This window comes from Gambusia affinis, linkage group LG23, assembly GCF_019740435.1.
Source record: "Gambusia affinis linkage group LG23, SWU_Gaff_1.0, whole genome shotgun sequence".
Taxonomy (NCBI): domain Eukaryota; kingdom Metazoa; phylum Chordata; class Actinopteri; order Cyprinodontiformes; family Poeciliidae; genus Gambusia; species Gambusia affinis.
This window is the reverse complement of record NC_057890.1, coordinates 31,262-50,409: the sequence shown is the minus strand read 5'-3', so window position 1 is coordinate 50,409 and position 19,148 is coordinate 31,262. Positions and strand designations below refer to the sequence as shown.

At 38.6% G+C, this 19,148-nt stretch overlaps 1 protein-coding gene across 1 annotated transcript; it reads left to right on the top strand.

Moving 5' to 3' along the window:
* The first annotated feature begins 968 nt into the window (after nucleotides 1–968).
* On the top strand, nucleotides 969–16,554 carry LOC122826137 (serine/threonine kinase receptor associated protein). The gene is made up of 9 exons (XM_044107661.1): nucleotides 969–1,420; nucleotides 3,001–3,136; nucleotides 4,474–4,555; nucleotides 9,751–9,823; nucleotides 11,210–11,309; nucleotides 11,469–11,606; nucleotides 11,996–12,132; nucleotides 14,557–14,706; nucleotides 15,825–16,554. Exons 1-9 carry the CDS (start codon nucleotides 1,309–1,311, stop codon nucleotides 15,884–15,886), a joined length of 990 nt encoding a protein of 329 aa, XP_043963596.1. The 5' UTR covers nucleotides 969–1,308; the 3' UTR covers nucleotides 15,887–16,554.
* The last annotated feature ends 2,594 nt before the right edge of the window (nucleotides 16,555–19,148 follow it).

Sequence of the window (19,148 nt, the reverse complement as noted above, 5' to 3'; positions counted from 1 at the left end):
CCTCTGTATATATACACATTCACAACATAATATATTTCGAATTAAGCACGTGCTTAATTTGAAAGAATTACAGTTGGAGTGAAATATTGAACAGAAATTTTTCAGGCTCAAATTGTCATAAAAGGAACTTTGGCGACATCTTGCGGCCAGATTACGACACGGAGTATATGCAAATCTGACATTTATTCTGGTCATGTCTCATGTATTTTCTGGAAAGACATTTGCACATTTATTTCACAAAACATTTTCGCCAACTTTTCTCTCACTTATGCAAGTATGTTGTTTGGATTCTTCACTTATTATACTAACAAGCTAAATTCATTCATTGTAAAATATCATATGCATGAATAAAAAGTTTTTAAATAACAAACCTTCCTTATAAATCTTTAAAGATTTATTCAAACAAAATATTACAACACTTTAAGATCAAAAAATAGTAAAGCCATTAAAATAATTGATAGGTGTACTTACTTTTCTCTATTTTTATTTTTATTTTATTTTCTAAATCTATTAATGTTTGCTCTATAACACCCTGGCATATTATATTGTTTCAATTCAAAACATGGTTTGATGTTGATTTTGCTCTTTTATCAACTCATTATTATTGCTCAACCCAGCGACCCCAATAATTAGCATCTTTCAAAATAAAAGCATGATTCCGGTTCGACCGGCTATCAAAGTAAAAAAAAACTTTCGTTATGACTAAGACTAAAGCTATGTAAACTAAAATTAGTTAATAAATTACGTTGTTGTTTTTTTAAACTAAGAAAACAGTAAAACACATCTTTTTTTTAAATGACATTTCACATGTAATTTTTCAAAAGCTACTGATTCAACCGACTAATTTCAGTTTATATTAATGTATGTAATTGGTTAAACTCGCTGAAAACCATCAGAAGTGAGTGATAGGAAACTGTTGACAGTATCATTCACGACAGATTTAATTTGAAAAACATGTTACCGGAAGGAAGTGTTAACCCTGCAGTGTCTGACGATGCACACCGGGCTATTTCATCGCTACGGCAGTGTATCCGTGTTGCACGTTGCTAGTTAGTTGCAATGTTGTAGCTATTAGCACGGCAGTCATTCTTTTGCTGGGACGTTTACATTGATTAATCCTTAATCCTTAACTATTTATAGTTTGGCTTTAAGCAGCTGTCAACAGAAGATTACCAACGAATCATTCGCTTTTTTGTAGTTTTGTGTTTCTACTCGCCCATTTTTCTATCCATCTCGCTAGCTTGCTAGTTAGCCATATCTTAACGTTTCCTTCCCTTGAGCGAGCTTTCTTGTGTCAGCTGGAAGACCATGGCAATGAGACAGACGCCTCTTACCTGCTCCGGGCACACCCGGCCTGTGGTTGACCTGGCCTTCAGTGGAATTACTCCCTATGGATACTTTCTCATCAGCGCCTGCAAAGGTGAGGCTTGCTTAAAAGATCCTGTTTATTAGGATCTTAATAAACAGGATCTTTTAGCCAAGGATGACTAAAATCAAGCTTGATGACTGAGTATGCTGCGTGCCTTATTTCACAACAACCCTTTTTTTTTTATTTGCATTTATTCAAATTACAGTTTTGTATTTCTAAAATTCATGTTTTGTAGTTTTGATTAAATTAACCCAAACCTGCTGTTACAAAGATTCAAATAAATCTTCTAAGTTTGTGGTTTGGCTAATTTTGCTAACAGGTTAAGGCTGTATCCCGTTTCTAAGAGTTATCTCTACCCTTTGCTTTTTCCCTCTACCTGTTGACTACTGATTCAGGAAATGGTTGAACTTTCCGACTGATTAACGGGACATTCCCTTAAGAAACTGATATTCAGGAGGAAAAAAAAGTATTTTATACATCACCGTATTTTTAAAAGTTTTTCTCCGTGCAAAAAGAAGGGAGAGTGCTGTAATTTTCATCATAGGTCCACCTATGTGTACCTATGAGACAGAATTATAAAAACCCTGGAGATTCAGGAAGTCTAATTTGTGATTAATTATTTTATTCCATTAAATAAATATTTGCAGGGATCTAGATTAACTTAAAAACAAACTCAAAAATCCCCTAAACAACAGTTTTACAAGATTTTAGTCTATGTTTAAAGATAATGTTGACTTGTAAATAATGAGCTATTTATTTGTTGTCTAATAAAGTTCTTTATTTGAAGCAGAATTAAAACAGGTAACTTACTACAAAAGTGGTAAGTGGTTCAACAAGCTTAAATTTAAATTTAAACACATCTCAAGATAAAATTATGAAGTAAAATCCAAATTATTAATATAAATGTTTTAACATCGCTTAATAGCTCATGTTCAGCTTGCGACATTCAAGCCATTTTTTCTTCTGAAGAATTAAACTGGACTTGAACCAAGTGAAAAGAAGCTTTTCTGCCATGTCGTAGCAAGGTTAACCTTGATCATCTGGGGTTGTTCAGTGTATTCTCATGTATGCATTTATGTGAGTGAATGAATTGATATTCTTTTTTTTTTTTAGTGCCTTGTGAGTTGGTATATAAATAAACTGAAATGAATAGGTCTATCACAATAACACATTTTGCTGGACGATATATATTGAAAATCAAGATTTCTCTCTCAAAAACCAATAATAATTTTAATTTTAAGAAACACTTGACTCTAGAACTAGAAGACATTTGAAATATCCAAAATAAAAACAACCAATAGCAATAAATAAAAAGGAAATAAAAAAAAACACACACACAAATGAAGAATAAATAAAATGTATTATCTCTCTGCAAAAAAAATATTTATCAAAATAGAAATTGCTGCACTCACTTTGATTTATTATGTGATTAACAGTTTATTTTGACAAGCTTCTAACTGAATTAAACTGTATAGGAATAATTATGAACTTCAGCTACTTAGTGAAGGAGCAGGAGTTCACCGAGTTGGTTAAGAGCTAAGAATACTAACCCAACTAAGGTTCAGCTCAAGACTATTGGTTAATAATTCTGTCTTTCAACCCTTTTCTTGTTTATTTTTTCTCACTTTCAGATGGCAAGCCCATGTTGCGCCAGGGAGACACAGGGGACTGGATCGGAACGTTTCTGGGTCACAAAGGTGCTGTCTGGGGAGCCACTCTGAACACAGACGCCACCAAGGCAGCCACTGCTGCTGCTGACTTCACAGCGTGAGTGAGGAATCCTTTATTGCCTGGATTCAACAAAGTAGCTGAGTTGTGTGTAGCTGATTCACTGTGCTTGTTTTGGTTTTTCTGTATAAAGGGAGATTTTTGAGGCACTTCTAAAATGTTTGTTTTTGGGGTTTATGGGTCAGCTGGAGTTAAAGCTGGACACAATTGTCACAACTTTTGAAGACTTCACAAATTTTCAAAACATGTGGTCTTGACACTAGCTGGCCAGATTCAACATATTTCTTTCCTGGACTAAAAGAGTGATGGGCCTGCTGATTACTCACGAAAAATGGTTTGGTTAGTGCATTTATCAAGCCAACTAAACTGCTAGAGTGACATTTCGAGGTAGATGTCAGTAAAGAAGAACATTCTCAGAATGTGGACAAACCATATTTCTGTTTAACTCCATCATAAAATGAAGTAAATAGTAGTGTTTTCCCCAGAAAACCCGATTAGCCTAGTGGTTTGTTGTTTGTTAGGACAGTCCACCAGCAGCCCACCATGTTGTGTTAAAAAATGCTTAAAGTCACAAAAATTCAGAGGTGCATGAGCAGGTGTAATAATTTTGAACTAATATCATATGAAGCCAACAGGCAGGTGTAGGGACAGCGCCCTCTTCAATGCATCTACTGTAGATCTAGCTTAATCTGTCTTTATTGTCACTGTTCCTGGTGTATAAAATAAATCTGTCAGGCTTATAATACATGAGGAAAACACTCAATACTCGATGCTTAAGTTTTTTTGTACAGGTAAAATTTCTCAAATAAATTTTTTTTATCTGGACAGTCCTGTTTTGTTTTTTTCTTGGTTTTTTTTTTTTTTTTTTTTTTGAGGGACTACATGAAAATAAAAGTAATAATGTACATCGGAGGAGCAGCCAAAGGCAACCAACTGGGGGAAGTGCAGAGATAATTTCTCTGGTGGGAAAATCTGTAAAATGCTCTCCACAAATTCAGTCTTTAAAAGTCCTATTTGCAGTTTCCAAAGCTTGCGTTTCTAACAGGGAAACACAGCAAAATTTATTGATTAGATTAAAATGGACTTCAAATCCTCTTCACAGTTGTACATGGTGGTGGCAGCATCATGCTGTAGAGACACTTACCCAGGAAGGCTTTGTGGTTGCAATGTGTGTTTGAAAAAAAGGCTCAGTGTTGAAAATTATACAGAGACAGATAAGTTGTGTGTAGCTCTACCACTGAATCAGGTACCTGCACCACGGTTTCTTTTGTTTTAAAGTTTCTTTGAAAATCTGACCAGATGCTGCTTTGACACTTAGATGAGTTTCATTTTGAAGTGAATCTTGGCACCTAGCCTCTTCCTCTGTGGTTTTGCAGGAAGGTTTGGGATGCTGTAAGCGGAGACGAGGTCCTCTCACTGGCACACAAACACATTGTCAAGTCCGTCAGCTTTACTCAGGTTAGTTCAGTTTTGAATCTGTGTGTTCTTACTGCTGTCATTTTACTGCAACCTGCAATATAGCCGTAATTGCTTTTATACAGACTTTAAAACAAAGCTTGCATGGGTCAAGGGCTGCATGGTATAATTGCAAATACACCTATAGTATGTTTTCAGATTTCTTTAGATAGAAATGTAAAATATTGTGCAAAATGGTTAACCCACTCTTTATTTCTTTAAAATTTCTCTTCAAACAGCATTGACTTCCTGTAATCCTTGAATGGTGCATTGGACCGTTCCCAATTCCAGTCCTCACGCCCCCCTGCCTGCATGTTTTAGATGTTTCCCTTCTGCCACACACCTGGATTGAATCTTTGGGTGATTAACAGGCTCCTGCAGGACTTGGTGGCTGCAGAAGATATCAAGCAATCATTTGAATCAGCTGTTCTGGTATAGAGGCACATCTAAAACATGCAGAGCAGGGGGGCCATGAGGACTGGAATTGGGAAACACTGTTCTAGTCTATCTAAAGCTATGTGATGTTTTCTAGGGGATAATGTCTTATTTTTCCGTGACAATTTTCTGCCCACCTACTGCTCACCAGAGGTCTGATACAAAAAACCCAGGATAGCGGATTAAGCCGGGATTTTCTGGATATCCTGGCTTAATTAAACTTCGATTCCGATGGCAGCTAGCCTGCTCCGGACCAAGCTAACAGCCAAGCTTAGTTAATCCTGGATCCTTACCTGTTCGGTCAGCGGTCACACTGATTATAAACCCTTAACTTAAAATAACATTCACAACTTAATTAACTTTATTTTTGGCATATAATTAAACACATGCACATTATAAATCACAGAATATTTAAAAAGCTGCTTATCTAAATCATAAACATATATTTTGTCTCTGTCAAGGGGGCTGCTGCTATAAGATCCATTACAACCTCTGTCTTTTGAGAGTTGCTAAGCTGCGTTTGTGCTAGTTAAACAAGAAATTGTCCCTTTAAAACAAAAACATTCATCACAACTCAAACAGGAAGTTGACTATAGGTAAAACTAATTAAAGACTTTATAGGTAGAGACTTTCTAAGTTACTAGTACAAATAATTTGCACATTGTAGTCAACATTTTATCTGTATACTTCCCAAATGCTGCCAAAAAGTTCTCATATTTAATTTTGACCTGCTGTCATGGTTGATCTACATAATTATAACACGTGGAACAAAAAAGATTAACATGAATGAATCCACTGTCAGATTCACGTATCTGATAATATGGACTTCCACTGATCATTTATAACATTAAAGCTTCTTACTTTAATGTTCTAAGTGATTACGCCTTTAATCAATCTGCTATTGTAGCAGCGTTCCTTTCTTTAGTATGATGTGCTACAGTTCCTCATAATCCTCCATCTAAAGATGTTTGGTATGAGGTATGGCGTACCCAGTTTATCTAGCATCAGCGTATCATCAGTGAATCTGTGATCGATTTCATTAGTCTGTTGAAGAAATCTGTGGACGCTATGAATGTGTTTTATTTTATTGTTTGCCTGGAACACCTCACCAGGGAGGTGTCCAGGAGTTCATCCTGACCAGATGCCCGAGCCACCTCAACTCCTCTCGACGTGAAGGAGCAGCAGCTCTACTCTGAGTCCCTCCTGGATGACTGAGCTTCTCACCCTATCTCTAAGGGAGATCCCAGACACCCTACGGAGAAAACCCATTTCGGCCGCTTGTATCCGCGATCTCGTTCTTTCGGTCATGACCCAAAGCTCATGACCATAGATGAGGATGGGAACGTAGATCGACCGGTAAATCGAGAGCTTTGCTTTTTGGCTCAGCTCTCTCTTCACCACGACGGACCGGTACAGCGCCCACTTGACGGCAGACGCGGCGCCAATCTGCCTGTTGATCTCCCTTCTTCCCTCATTCGTGAACAAGATCCCAAGATACTTGAACTCCTCCACTTGAGGCAGGACACCCCCCCCCAACCCGGAGAAGGAACTCTACCCCATGGCCTCGGATTTGGAGGCACTGATCGCCATCCCAGCCGCTTCACACTCGGCTGCGAACCGCTCCAGCGAGAGCAGCGGATCACGACCTGATGAAGCCAAAAGGACCACATCATCCGGAAAAAGCAGAGATGCAATCCTAAGGCCACCATAACGGATCCCCTCAACACCTTGGCTGCGCCTAGAAATCCTGTCCATAAAAGTAATGAACAGAATCGGTGACAAAGGGCAGCTATGGCGGAGTCCAACTCTCACCGGAAAAGAGCCCGACTTACTGCCGGCAATGTGGACCAGACTCTGACACCGATCATACAGGGACCTGACAGCCCGTATCAAAGGGCCCAGTACCCCATACTCCTGGAGAACCCCCCACAGGGCTCCCCGAGGGACACGGTCGAATGCCTTCTCCAAGTCCACAAAACACATGTAGACTGGTTGGGCGAACTCCCAGAACCCTCCAGGACCCTGCTGAGGGTGTAGAGCTGGTCCAGTGTTCCACGACCAGGACGAAAACCACACTGCTCTTCCTGAATCCGAGGTTCGACAATCTGATGGATTGTTGAACCCCCCAATGTCGCTCATGTATACATTGTAAATGGTATTTTACAATTTCTTTTGTTCCCCCTATAATTGATGTGTGTGGGTGTATATATATATATATATATATATATATATATATATATACATATATATATATATATATATACACACACAGGTAAAAGCCAGTAAATTAGAATATTTGGAAAAACTTGATTTATTTCAGTAATTGCATTCAAAAGGTGTAACTTGTACATTATATTTATTCATTGCACACAGACTGATGCATTCAAATGTTTATTTCATTTAATTTTGATGATTTGAAGTGGCAACAAATGAAAATCCAAAATTCCGTGTGTCACAAAATTAGAATATTGTGTAAGGGTTAAATTTTGAAGACACCTGGTGCCACAAACTAATCAGCTGATTAACTCAAAACACCTGCAAAGGGCTTTAAATGGTCTCTCAGTCCAGTTCTGAAGCCTACACAAACATGGAGAAGACTTCAGATTTGACAGCTGTCCAAAAGGCGACCATGGACACATTGCACAAGGAGGGAAAGACACAAAAGGTTATTGCTGAAGAGTCTGGCTGTTCTCAGAGCTCTGTGTCCAAACACATTAATAGAAAGGCAAAGGGAAGGAAAAACTGTGGTCAGAAAAAGTGTACAAGCGATAGGGATCACCGCGCCCTAGTCAAGATTGTGAAAAAAAAACCCATTCAAAAATGTGGGGGAGATTCACAAGGAGTGGACAGCTGCTGGACTCAGTGCTTCAAGATCCACCACCAAGAGACGCTTGAAAGACATGGGTTTCAACTGCCGCATACCTCGTATCAAGCCACTGTTGACCAAGAAATAGCGCGAAAAGCGTCTCACCTGGGCTAAGGAAACAAAGAGCTGGACTGCTGCTGAGTGGTCCAAAGTCATGTTTTCTGACCAAAGCAAATTTTGCATTTCCTTTGGAAATCGAGGTCCCAGAGTCTGGAGGAAGACAGGAGTGGCACAGGATCCACGTTGCCTGAAGTCTAGTGTAAAGTTTACACCATCAGTGATGGTTTGGGGTTTGGGTCATCTGCTGGTGTCGGCCCACTCTGTTTCCTGAGATCCAGGGTCAACGCAGCCGTCTACCAGCAAGTTTTACAGCACTTCATGCTTCCTGCTGCTGACCTGCTCTATGGAGATGGAGATTTCAGGTTCCAACAGGACTTGGCGCCTGCACACAGCGCAAAATCTACCCGTGCCTGGTTTACGGGCCATGGTATTTCTGTTCTAAATTGGCCAGCCAACTCCCCTGACCTTAGCCCCATAGAAAATCTGTGGGGTATTGTGAAAAGGAAGATGCAGAATGCCAGACCCAAAAACGCAGAAGAGTTGAAGGCCACTATCAGAGCAACCTGGGCTCTCATAACACCCGAGCAGTGCCAGAAACTCATCGACTCCATGCCACGCCGCATTAATGCAGTAATTGAGGCAAAAGGAGCTCCAACCAAGTATTGAGTATTGTACATGCTCATATTTTTCATTTTCATACTTTTCAGTTGGCCAACATTTCTAAAAAATCCCTTTTTTGTATTAGCCTTAAGTAATATTCTAATTTTGTGACACACGGAATTTTGGATTTTCATTTGTTGCCACTTCAAATCATCAAAATTAAATGAAATAAACATTTGAATGCATCAGTCTGTGTGCAATGAATAAATATAATGTACAAGTTACACCTTTTGAATGCAATTACTGAAATAAATCAAGCTTTTCAAAATATTCTAATTTACTGGCTTTTACCTGTATATATATATTATTTATAATCTATAAAGGTCTTGTTCATATCATTTTAATTAGCTCTGATGGTGTTTTATTAGAGAATTTATTTTTTATGGTTCCAGTAATGCCAGAATTAATAATAAATAATAAAGACTTGGTGGTGTTCTGATTTAGTAATGCAAATATATTAGTTGTGTTACCACCCCCACACCACTAGAGGCAGTAGCAAGCTCGAGAAGATGCAACTAAGGAGCAGATTTAGAAGTACCCAGAAAGTTACATAATTTATTAAAAACTGAGCTGCGCTGAAGTAAATAAAATAGAGAAATTCAAATACATAGTGAGATTGAAGCTCATTCCTAAAGAATTTCAAAAGAAAATAAAAACGGGAGGCCACAAATAATATAGGAAATGGCGCCCCCTTCATTTCCGTAGTCCAATGGTCCCGTTTCCATGTAAGGCAGGGGTGCCCAAAGTCGGTTCTCGAGAGCCGGCATCCTACATGTTTTAGTTATCTCCCTGGTGGTACCTACAACCTTTTCAGCATGTCAATGTTCTTCTCAGGCCTTCTAACGAGCCATCATTTGATCCAGATGCGTTAAACCTTCGAGGACTGACTTTGGCCACCCCTGATGTAAGGTATAAGACTGACTATGGTCTGTGTCCGTCCCTTTCTGTTTCCTGCAGCGAGGTGTACTTGAGCTCCACATAGCTGCACCTACTCAGCCTGGTTTGGTTTTTATGAAACTGACAGTCGGGATGACCTGATGCTATGTGAAGCCTGGCTTTGACTCTTATCCTGAATTTCTTAATTCTACTTTTATCAAACAGCGCTCTGTTTTACTTGCATGTGACAGACTTGAAGTAAACTACTGTGTCCATTAAATGACCTACCTCTTTTCTTCAGGATAGCAATTGTCTGCTGACTGGAGGAAATGATAAGCTGCTGCGCATCTACGATCTTAGCAAACCTGATGCTGGTAAGTCAGCCTGTTGGAAAAGAAACATGGAGATCATCCATCTTTGCCCTTCTCTTGCAAAGTGGCAGCCTTAATTTTTTTTTTTTTTTTTTTTTTTTTTATGGGTTGAAAAGTCCAAACAGTACAAGTGTTCCAAAGTAAGTTAGATAATATAAAATAAATAGTGAGACTTGACATAATAATTGGAAATTTAGACCCTCTTAGTAAATAAAGTGTCTATTTTGACTAGCTACATGGTAAATGTGTCGGTTTCAATAGGTTCAGAACAATTTAAACTATTGTTTTATTACAATGTTTAGTTTGGGAGACTTCCTTGTGGCCATTGGAATAAAGCTACGGCTGAATAGTTTGAACTAATAATAACCCACTGTCAACAAAATGTCCCTCACTAACAAATCAAATACATCCTTTCAGAGGAGAAAGGAGTTACCGGTGATCTTACATACTGACTTGCCTCTAAACCCTGGTGTTCATGAGACTCAAAACGAGAGCAAGGCTGACAAACCAGACACTCAATAGATTGCAAGCTTTTAAATTTCAAAATAATAAATGTAAACATTGGTATTTATTTTTTTCTTCTTTCACTAATCAAACTACAGGCAGACTATAATTCTAAAACAGAACAGAAAATCAATGCCTGTGTTCATAACTTTTCCTTCTGTTCACTGATTGTAGAAATTTTAGTTTAGGAATCCACTACAGTGGGAGAAATCCCAGACTGAACTGTGAAGAGATTAGAATTGAGCGGGATAGCATAGGAAGGCAATGAAAGGTTAACATAATGTCTATTTTTGCATTAAAAACAACAGACTACAGACAGATGTGCAATACCAGCAAAATCTTCCAGTGTCCCAGGTTCCAGTTGGGTCAGAGCTCTGTGCAGGAGGTAGATGATGGAGTCATTCACCTCGAGACCAGGCTGGTAGGCAAGCTTTCACCAGGACGTCACCAGGGGGTGTAAATGGCTGAACACCAGCCTGTTGATGGTCTTCATCAGATGTGAAGTCAGGCTAGTGGCTTGTAGCTGCCGAGGTCTTTGGGATGTTTACTGTCTGGTAGCGATTCCACATATGAGGTCTTCAACAGGTTCAGGCTCAGGCTGAACATGTATTCTATGCTGCCACTCTGCTGATCTGCACAGCACATCAGGAGCCTGGACCTGATGCCGTTTGGACCTGCAGCCTAGCATAGCATCATTGATAACTACCAAACATGCCATCTATGATGTAGAACCGTATGTCTTCAAGTATGCTCATGTCAGAAGAGAAACGTCCTGTACCTAAAGCTCAGCAAATGAAACGTAGTGCTTCCTGCTGCAAGTAGCAGTAGCAGTGATGTTAAGCTAGCTAGGCTGACCATTGACTTGGCTGCTTGTGTGTGTTGTAGCTCCTCAGGAGATTGCAGGTCACAGCTCAGCCATAAAGAAGTCTCTGTGGTGCAACGATGACAGTCAGATCCTCTCTGCTGCTGAAGATAAAACTGTCCGGTTTGTATTTTGTCTTCTCAGACTTCCTTTGCTACATGTTGCTGGGTGTCAGACTTGCATTTCAGACAGACTCCACTTGCATGTTGAGTGCTAAACTATCAAAACTGAAACAGTTCAGTGCTGAGAAACAATTGGACATTGGAAACTGTGTGTGTCCAGGCTCTGGGACAGTAGATCCATGGAAGAAGTGAAGACTCTCACATTTGACACGTCGGTGAGCAGCATGGAGTATCTTGCTGACGGGGAGATACTTGTGATAACATATGGAAAGACCATAGCTTTCTACAACGCTCTGAGGTACTGCTACCCTCTCACCAAGTCCATTGGTTGGGTGCTAGGACAGTCATTCGTTCAGTGACCCATTGTATTTTTGAGCTAAAAAATGTTTAAAGTTTATAGGACTTTAGAAAATATAACTTGATAATTATGTGTTTTTAAAAGATTGGAAGATTAACACCTGACCACCAACAATAAAGCCTTAATAAATGCAAACATTTTAAAAAGACTTAAATAAATAAACAATGCTAATCCTGGTGGGGGCACAAGCAAAGCTTTTTTTCCCGCCAGTCTTATAATACAGTTGTCCCCAACCCCCAGGCCGTGGACCGGTACCAGGCCATGCAAGAAATAATTAAATATTTCTGTTTTAAGTATTCCTCTAACCAGTGTTTTTTTTTTTTGTTAAGCTTGGACCTCATTAAGACGGTGGAGGCACCAGCTCCCATCAACTCAGCCTCCCTCCATCCAGAAAAGGACTTTTTTGTTGCTGGTGGTGATGACTTCAAGCTATACAAGTTTGACTATAGCACTAAGGAAGAGTTGGGTAAGAGTACTGAAACTTTTTATTTGCATGTTGTTAACCAGATTATTGTTGGGATCAGAGGATTATACAGAGGAACTTCTTTGGATGATCAGAAAGAAGGCAGTTGTGTTTCAACCTAAAAATATTTCAACATATGACCTAATTAAATAGGATCATTCTCTGGGGATGCTATGCTGATGTTATTCCTTGGCAAAATATGTGTTTATATGTAAAATTCAAACATTCTATCTCAGAGCTGTTAACTGGTTTAAAGGGAAGTAAGTAAGTTCATCTTAAAGAAGAACTTTACAGTTTCTTTATATGTTAAGGAATCCTGTTCCTAAATCAGAAAAGTTTTCTCTTGTTCATATTATTTCAGTAACAGCTTTGCAGGCTTTAAGTGACCAAGGCATGTTTGTTTATATATAACACTTCAGCAACAAGGCGGTTCAAATGCTTTACATGATAATATCCAGGGCTGGCCCAAGCCTCTATGGGGCCCTAAGCAAAATTTGGTTTTGGGGCCCTCTATCTCTGCTAACCATGTAGATTTCTGGAATCAACGATTAGATCATTTACCCAACTGCTATAAACTTATTGCATCTCTGATAGTGCTGTTTGCATTATACTTTATGCATGTATAATATAGGATACATTTATCAGCCAGTCGAATTCTTGGTAAATTTTGGGGGATCGTGATTGGTTGATACTTGCATGTGAAGCTGATCTTATCCACTAACCTTATTTTCCTCAGCAAAGGTTTAACAATCAGTTTCTGTCCTCTTCTGCTCTGCAGTGAGACCTGGCCCACCAGGTCATGTCTGCATGTTTACAGTTAACAATATTCACCCCACTGCTGCCAACTCAGTGACTTTCTTGCTACATTTGGTGACATTTCAGACAAAAAAATTCATACCAGCCAAAATTAAAATCAGCAGGTCAGACTTTTTTAAGATCGGTAACCGGCCAGAAAACCGCCATCAGTGCAACCCTACACACATATTCATGACATTCTTTGAGTAAATAAATTTCTGTTAAGCGTTACTCCACTAGCTAAAACTTTCATTTACACCAGGTGAGTTTTTCTCCCCTGAGAATGCGGACCAGTAACGGGTTGATTCTGAGCCTTGCAATGATTTCAACAGAAGTTTCACATAACTTAGAAGTTGATATAAAAATATTGTTTGTTTTAGCCACATAAATGGTCAGCAGCAAACAACATATCACCAACTACAGCTTAGAGCAGCTCATTGATATATTAATGCAGTAGCCATGTAGCCTGATGGAAAACATATTGCTAGACAATATCAAACATTGAGAAGTTTTAATTGTTATCAAACAGCATTTTGAAGCCAAAGTGACCTCAGAAATATCCAGAGCCAACCATGAGAATCAACTCATGTAAAGTTAAAACTCAGCTTCACACAAACACAAAGACCCTACCATAAATGTTAGGCTGTTGAACTGAATTGTTCAAGGTCGCTATTAAACAAATTTTCTATTAGCAGCTTCACAAATCTTTTTTATAAACATTATATTACAAAGACATATTAAGACAAACCTTTATCTTGGCTTTTTTCTATTCTTCCTCTTTTCTTTCTCCCTGAAGGAGAAGTCCTTTTTGAGACATTGCTTTGCTAACTTATCTTCTACCAGAGCTAAGGACATTTGGATGCACGTTGCACGGCAGCTCATATTACCAGCAAAGCATGCGTGACCTAACGCGGCCACCAGGGGCCCCCCAAGAGTTGTTTTTTTTTTCTTTTTGTCAATAAAATAATGATTTCTAAATACATTATCAAATGTATTATTGTAAAAACAAATCACAGAAATCACTAATCAAATCACTAAAAAATAAAAAAACCCAGCTCTATTGGGGGCCCTAAGCGGCTGCTTAGTTTGCTTATGCCTCGGGCTGGCCCTGATAGTATCACACAGTAACAAATTTTCATACAAGCAACATACATTACATTTTGTCAAGTATCAGCAAAATCATGAAACAAGTACATATCAAATGTATTAATCAATATTCCAGTTGTTTTTAATCAAAAGCAACTCTTAACAGGCTCAGTGTTTTGGCTGTTTTACAGCTTTCTGGACTGTAAAACAGCCAGTTTTACAGTCTAGATTTGTGCTGCACAGAAACTGAATACTGCTTCTCCATGTCTGGTTTGGTTCTGGGGATGCAGAGCAGAACCAGAACCAGAAGACCTGAGAGGTCTAGAAGGTTGATGCAACAACAGCAGGTCTTTAGTGTCCTGTGGTGCTGAGCTGTTCAGTGATTTATATTCAAAAGTTTTGTCATCCAGACAATTTAAATGGTGTCAACCAGGCTGATCTCGGGGTTTTTTTTTTGTTTTTTTTACACCTTTCATATGTTCCAAGAATTAATGTGGTTAATTGTTGTTAATGAGCTTCAAGCTTTCTGTGTTGTTCTCTCTGTAGAGTCATATAAAGGCCACTTTGGTCCAGTACACTGTGTGCGCTTCAGTCCTGATGGGGAGCTGTACGCCAGTGGCTCTGAGGACGGCACGCTCAGGCTGTGGCAGACGGCAGTGGGGAAAACCTATGGCCTGTGGAAATGTGTTCTTCCTGGTAAATCACTTTGATCACTAACAGATTTCTGTCACATCGTCAGTAGGATTGGAGCAAGTCTTATAATGATTTGATTAAAAAAATATTCTCTTGCCTGGATTTCTATTTAATTTATGTACTTCATACAGCTCAACTGCCCTTTCTTCTTTCTGCACATGGTGAGATGCTTTATAGGAACGTTTGTTGTGGTTGCCCATGTGATCGAGAGAGACGGGAGGCAATGAAGGGAAAGAGAGAAACCGAGCTGGTTTATCCAAGCAACACCATGTCAGCAATGGCTTCCATTCTAAATGTAGCATTGACCGAGCTTCTCACAGGAGCCTGCATGTGAAAACCAATAATGAAATAAGTTGTTAAAATAACAAATGGTTATTTGATTTGATTGATTTATTTATTTTTACACATTGTTTTGGCACTAGAGTGTTTTTGAACGAACTGAGGACGGCGTTGACCACAGCCTGTGGACACGGTGCGCCCGCTCTACCCACTCAGCCACCCAGCACCCCACTTATTTTATTTAAAATACTAAGCATTTCTCTCTTTCAGTGTCAAAAAGGATGAACAGATCTAAAAAAGTTTTATTTTCTGTTTCATATAACAAAAAATAACTGAAACAAAAAAAGGCCTGTTGTTCATATTGCATTACCAGGTATGGTCACTTACATGACAAGAGCTCCAAAGTGGGAGAACGGAAATCAAATAACCAGTTGTTAATTGTTTTATGTTAGCTTCTAAAAAGAAAATCAAATGATCAAAAGATGTCGAGATGGGCATCACATCGGTCAATCATTCCCCTGCAGGGTTTCCCCAGAAAACTAGCTAAGCCCAGGGCTTGGGGCAGGAGGGCAGTCATCAAACCACCCACCAAGTTTTTGAGTTAAAACATTTTTTTTAAATTGACAGGCAATTTGAAAATATGACTTGATAGTAATGCATTATTGGAAGACTGGAAGATTAATATCTAAACACCAACTATAAATAAAAAAAAAATGCAATATTAAAAAAAAAAATAACATAAATAGGCAATGCTAAGCCTGATGGCCCACCATGTTTATCATACACTGAGGGAAAACTTGCTTCTGCACTTCTAACTACTTGTGTTGTGGTTTTGTGTTTAGAGGACCTGGGAACAGAGAACTCTGAGCAGCTGTACAGCTCGACCCCTGAGATCAAAGCCTGAGGACGGAGGCTCAGCGGAGGAAAGAGAGAAACAAAGAGGCGATGAGCGTCATGGGGTTGCTGCAGTGTCTTTTACCAGGCCACATCAAGGAACAGAATCCAAAACATCTCCATCCACCAGGAACTGATGTTGGTATTCTGAGTGCTCTGTTTGTCATTGACCAATAATGATATACCCTTTTCTTCTTTTTTAAAGTCCTCCGAGGACAGGTCTGGCTGCAGAGGAAAACAGTAGAGCTGTGAGTCGAGGCTGACTGCTGCCTGCTTTCTCTCTGATCAGCCACGTTCTGAAGACCTCAACTTCTTTTAAATTCCTTGTTATCAGCAAAAACCCCAAATGTTAAGATGCTTGGCTCAGTTTTGGTTTCAATATTAAGCTTTTAAGAAGCTGGACCAAGGCATTTGTTTTCAGTTCAAAGTTACAGAAATACCAGAAGTAGTTGCACAGTTTGTGCTGAAGGCGAGGTGATTTCATTTCTCCAAACATGATGACTTTGAGTATTTGCTGGTGTTTTACTGGTTAAGTCATAAAAAGTGTCCGAATAAAAGAAAAATATTGTTTTGTGGTTACTTGGAAAAGGAAGAAATGTCACTGGATTTTCCATGTTGCTTTTTCATTTGTGTCCAGTATAAAATAAATGAACTTTGGTTTTATTTGTAAGTAATCTACACAGACCACTGTTTGTGTTTTTTATTAATCTGTGCATTTTTAACACAATTTGTTAAAGGTCAAATGGTGTATTTCTTTTTTGTGATTCTGTATATTGGAGTAGAGTCTGAAACTTCAGCTTTAATATTTATTGGAAGAAAAGAAATCCAAAACATTACCCAAAAGTGATTAAAAATGAATTGTTGGGTGGTAGTTCTAATTTGACTTTACTGACCCTCCAGTCCTATGGTTCTCCTGGACGTGTTTCTGCCACCAACATCCTACCAACCACTCAGTGTTGAGCCACAAACATGGAGTTCTGTCATTTTCCCCTTCAGTTGACATTTCTGTTATTCTTCGTGTTGCCTGTGAACCAATTACCACAACTTATGTTCTGTAAGTGATTATTTAACTGGAAACATGTTTCCTGAATTGAGCCTTCATTCATTAATGACCTGCTTAAGACAAGGTCATGGGAGCTGCTGCCAGTGTCCAGAAGTCCAGAGCAACAGATGGTTTTCGCCTGGATAGGAAGCCGTTCTATTAGACGAGTGGCGATGTTTGTTTAGGAAAAGGAAATTCTAAATGTCAGATTTACTTCATCGGGACATGTCATATTTACAACAGTCATTACTGTCATTACTGCAGCAGGGTGTATGTTTTAGCAAAGCCACAATGTACAGTTGGATGAAATTCCTTTGTTCTTTTGGAGACTTGCCTTTTTTGCCAGGAGCTGCTGTTGCAGGCATACACTACTTTAACCAATAGGTGGCCCTTTAACTGTCAAAGTGAGTTTACAACATGTAGATTTACTGGTACAGCTGAATGAATATGGCTGAATCTCTTCCACTGACATTCAGTTTCTCCATGATTGTTTAAAACATTTCTTTGGGAGAAGGGAAAGTCATTTTATCAACATGGTCACTGTTTAGATATTTGCAAAGAATTTCATATGCCCATTCGCTCAGTAAGACATTAATGTAAGACATTAATGTAGCATTTTTCTGCTCGTTATAAACAGATCTGCGATATGTTATGTGGCATATTGATAATGCAAAATTTTTTTCATTTAAATTCTGCATTGCCAGCTATTTTTAGAGATTTGTCAAGGCTGAAGTGTAAACAGTAAAATGTTTCAATTTTTTACTTTTTCTGTGAATATGGCTTACTGGTAAAGAAATGCCAAATTCAGTGTCTCAGAACATTAGAATTACACCAATGAAAAAAGCATATTTTAAGCACAAATGCCAGACTTCTGTGAAGACTGTACATCTGTATGAATCCAGAGCTTGGTTGGTTTTTTGCGCAAAGAGACAGCCAGCCTGCAGTTCTGCTCAGGTTTTAATGGAAACCCAGATTGCTTTGATAACTTCCATTCAGAACATCTTACTTGTTGGGTCTGGTGTGTCTCACCTTCCACCAGATCCAACCACCTCATAGATTCTCTACTGAGGTTAAAGGTCAGAGGAATTAGCTGACTAATTAACTGGAACACCATGGTCATTGAAGCAGCTTTTGGAAGTGTGTGTAGACGCTTTGAGTTCATTATAAGTTTCCATTGATGATCTTTTTCACAGTAGTCTAATATTCTGAGGCTAAATTTAGGGTTTTCATTTTCTGTAAGCAATAATTACTAAAATTTTAATGAAAAGGCTTGGAATATTTAAATGTTGATTTTATACGAGTTTCACTTTCTGAGAAATGAATTTATTTTTACATCATATTAAAATTTTCTGGAGATACATTAGTATGTTTAACAACAAAGTCTGATTCTTTTCTTTAGCTTGCTTTAGTTAGTTCCCTACCTGTAACATCCAGTTTGAACAAGCTATAGGATGTTTTAATAGGATACTAAGTCAAGAGTAATTGTTGTTAGAATATCATTGAAAAGTTTATTTATTTTTGTAAATCAATTCAAAAAGTAAAATGTATGAATTTATTTCCCTTTATATCATCCTAGAATTTTTTTTGTCAAAAACATACTTCGTTGTGTTGACTCGTTCATGGATCCTGAATCTGGTGGCAGCCAATCAGGGCTGGCTGTAGGCGCCTTTTTACCCTAAACTCTTCCTGGTTCCAGTTAAGGGGTTAAGCTAACATTTTAACTAGTTGGCAGATAATTTCTGCTCTAAAATTTGAGTGAAAGTGAAGCAACAAAACAAAATTAGTAAAAATCAAATTTAAAAACTATTTACAAAATCACGCTTTCAAAATAAAACAAATGTCCACTGTGACACAATGACCGCCTGCTTTGACATCTTTCAGTGGGGCTTCTATGCTCACCACATAAATACAAATTGTGGAAGAACCACAGTGCTGGTTCTGTTGAATGTCAGTGCAGCATTTCACACTGTTGACCATGACTGGAGAGCTGGGTCAGATTCTGGTACAGAACTTGAGTCTTACTTAAAGAACTGGGATTTCTTTGTGTCAATAGGTGCCTTCTTATTGGAGTAGGTAGAGGTCACATCTGACCTCAAGGCTCAATACATGAACCTGGTTAAATAATATGAGCATGCTCATACTTGTCCATATTATAACAAGGAATAAGATTAGTATAAGTACGCAGATGATACAAAGCTCTACAAGATTATTCCATGTAGAATAGTCATGT

Excerpts from the sequence above, each read along its gene's own strand:
- LOC122826137 (XM_044107661.1), top strand. The coding sequence starts at position 1,309 with ATGGCAATGAGACAGACGCCTCTTACCTGCTCCGGGCACACCCGGCCT. Across the intron at positions 11,607-11,995 it reads GCTTTCTACAACGCTCTGAG|CTTGGACCTCATTAAGACGG; the intron begins GTACTGCTACCC and ends TTTTTTGTTAAG. Across the intron at positions 12,133-14,556 it reads TAGCACTAAGGAAGAGTTGG|AGTCATATAAAGGCCACTTT; the intron begins GTAAGAGTACTG and ends TTCTCTCTGTAG.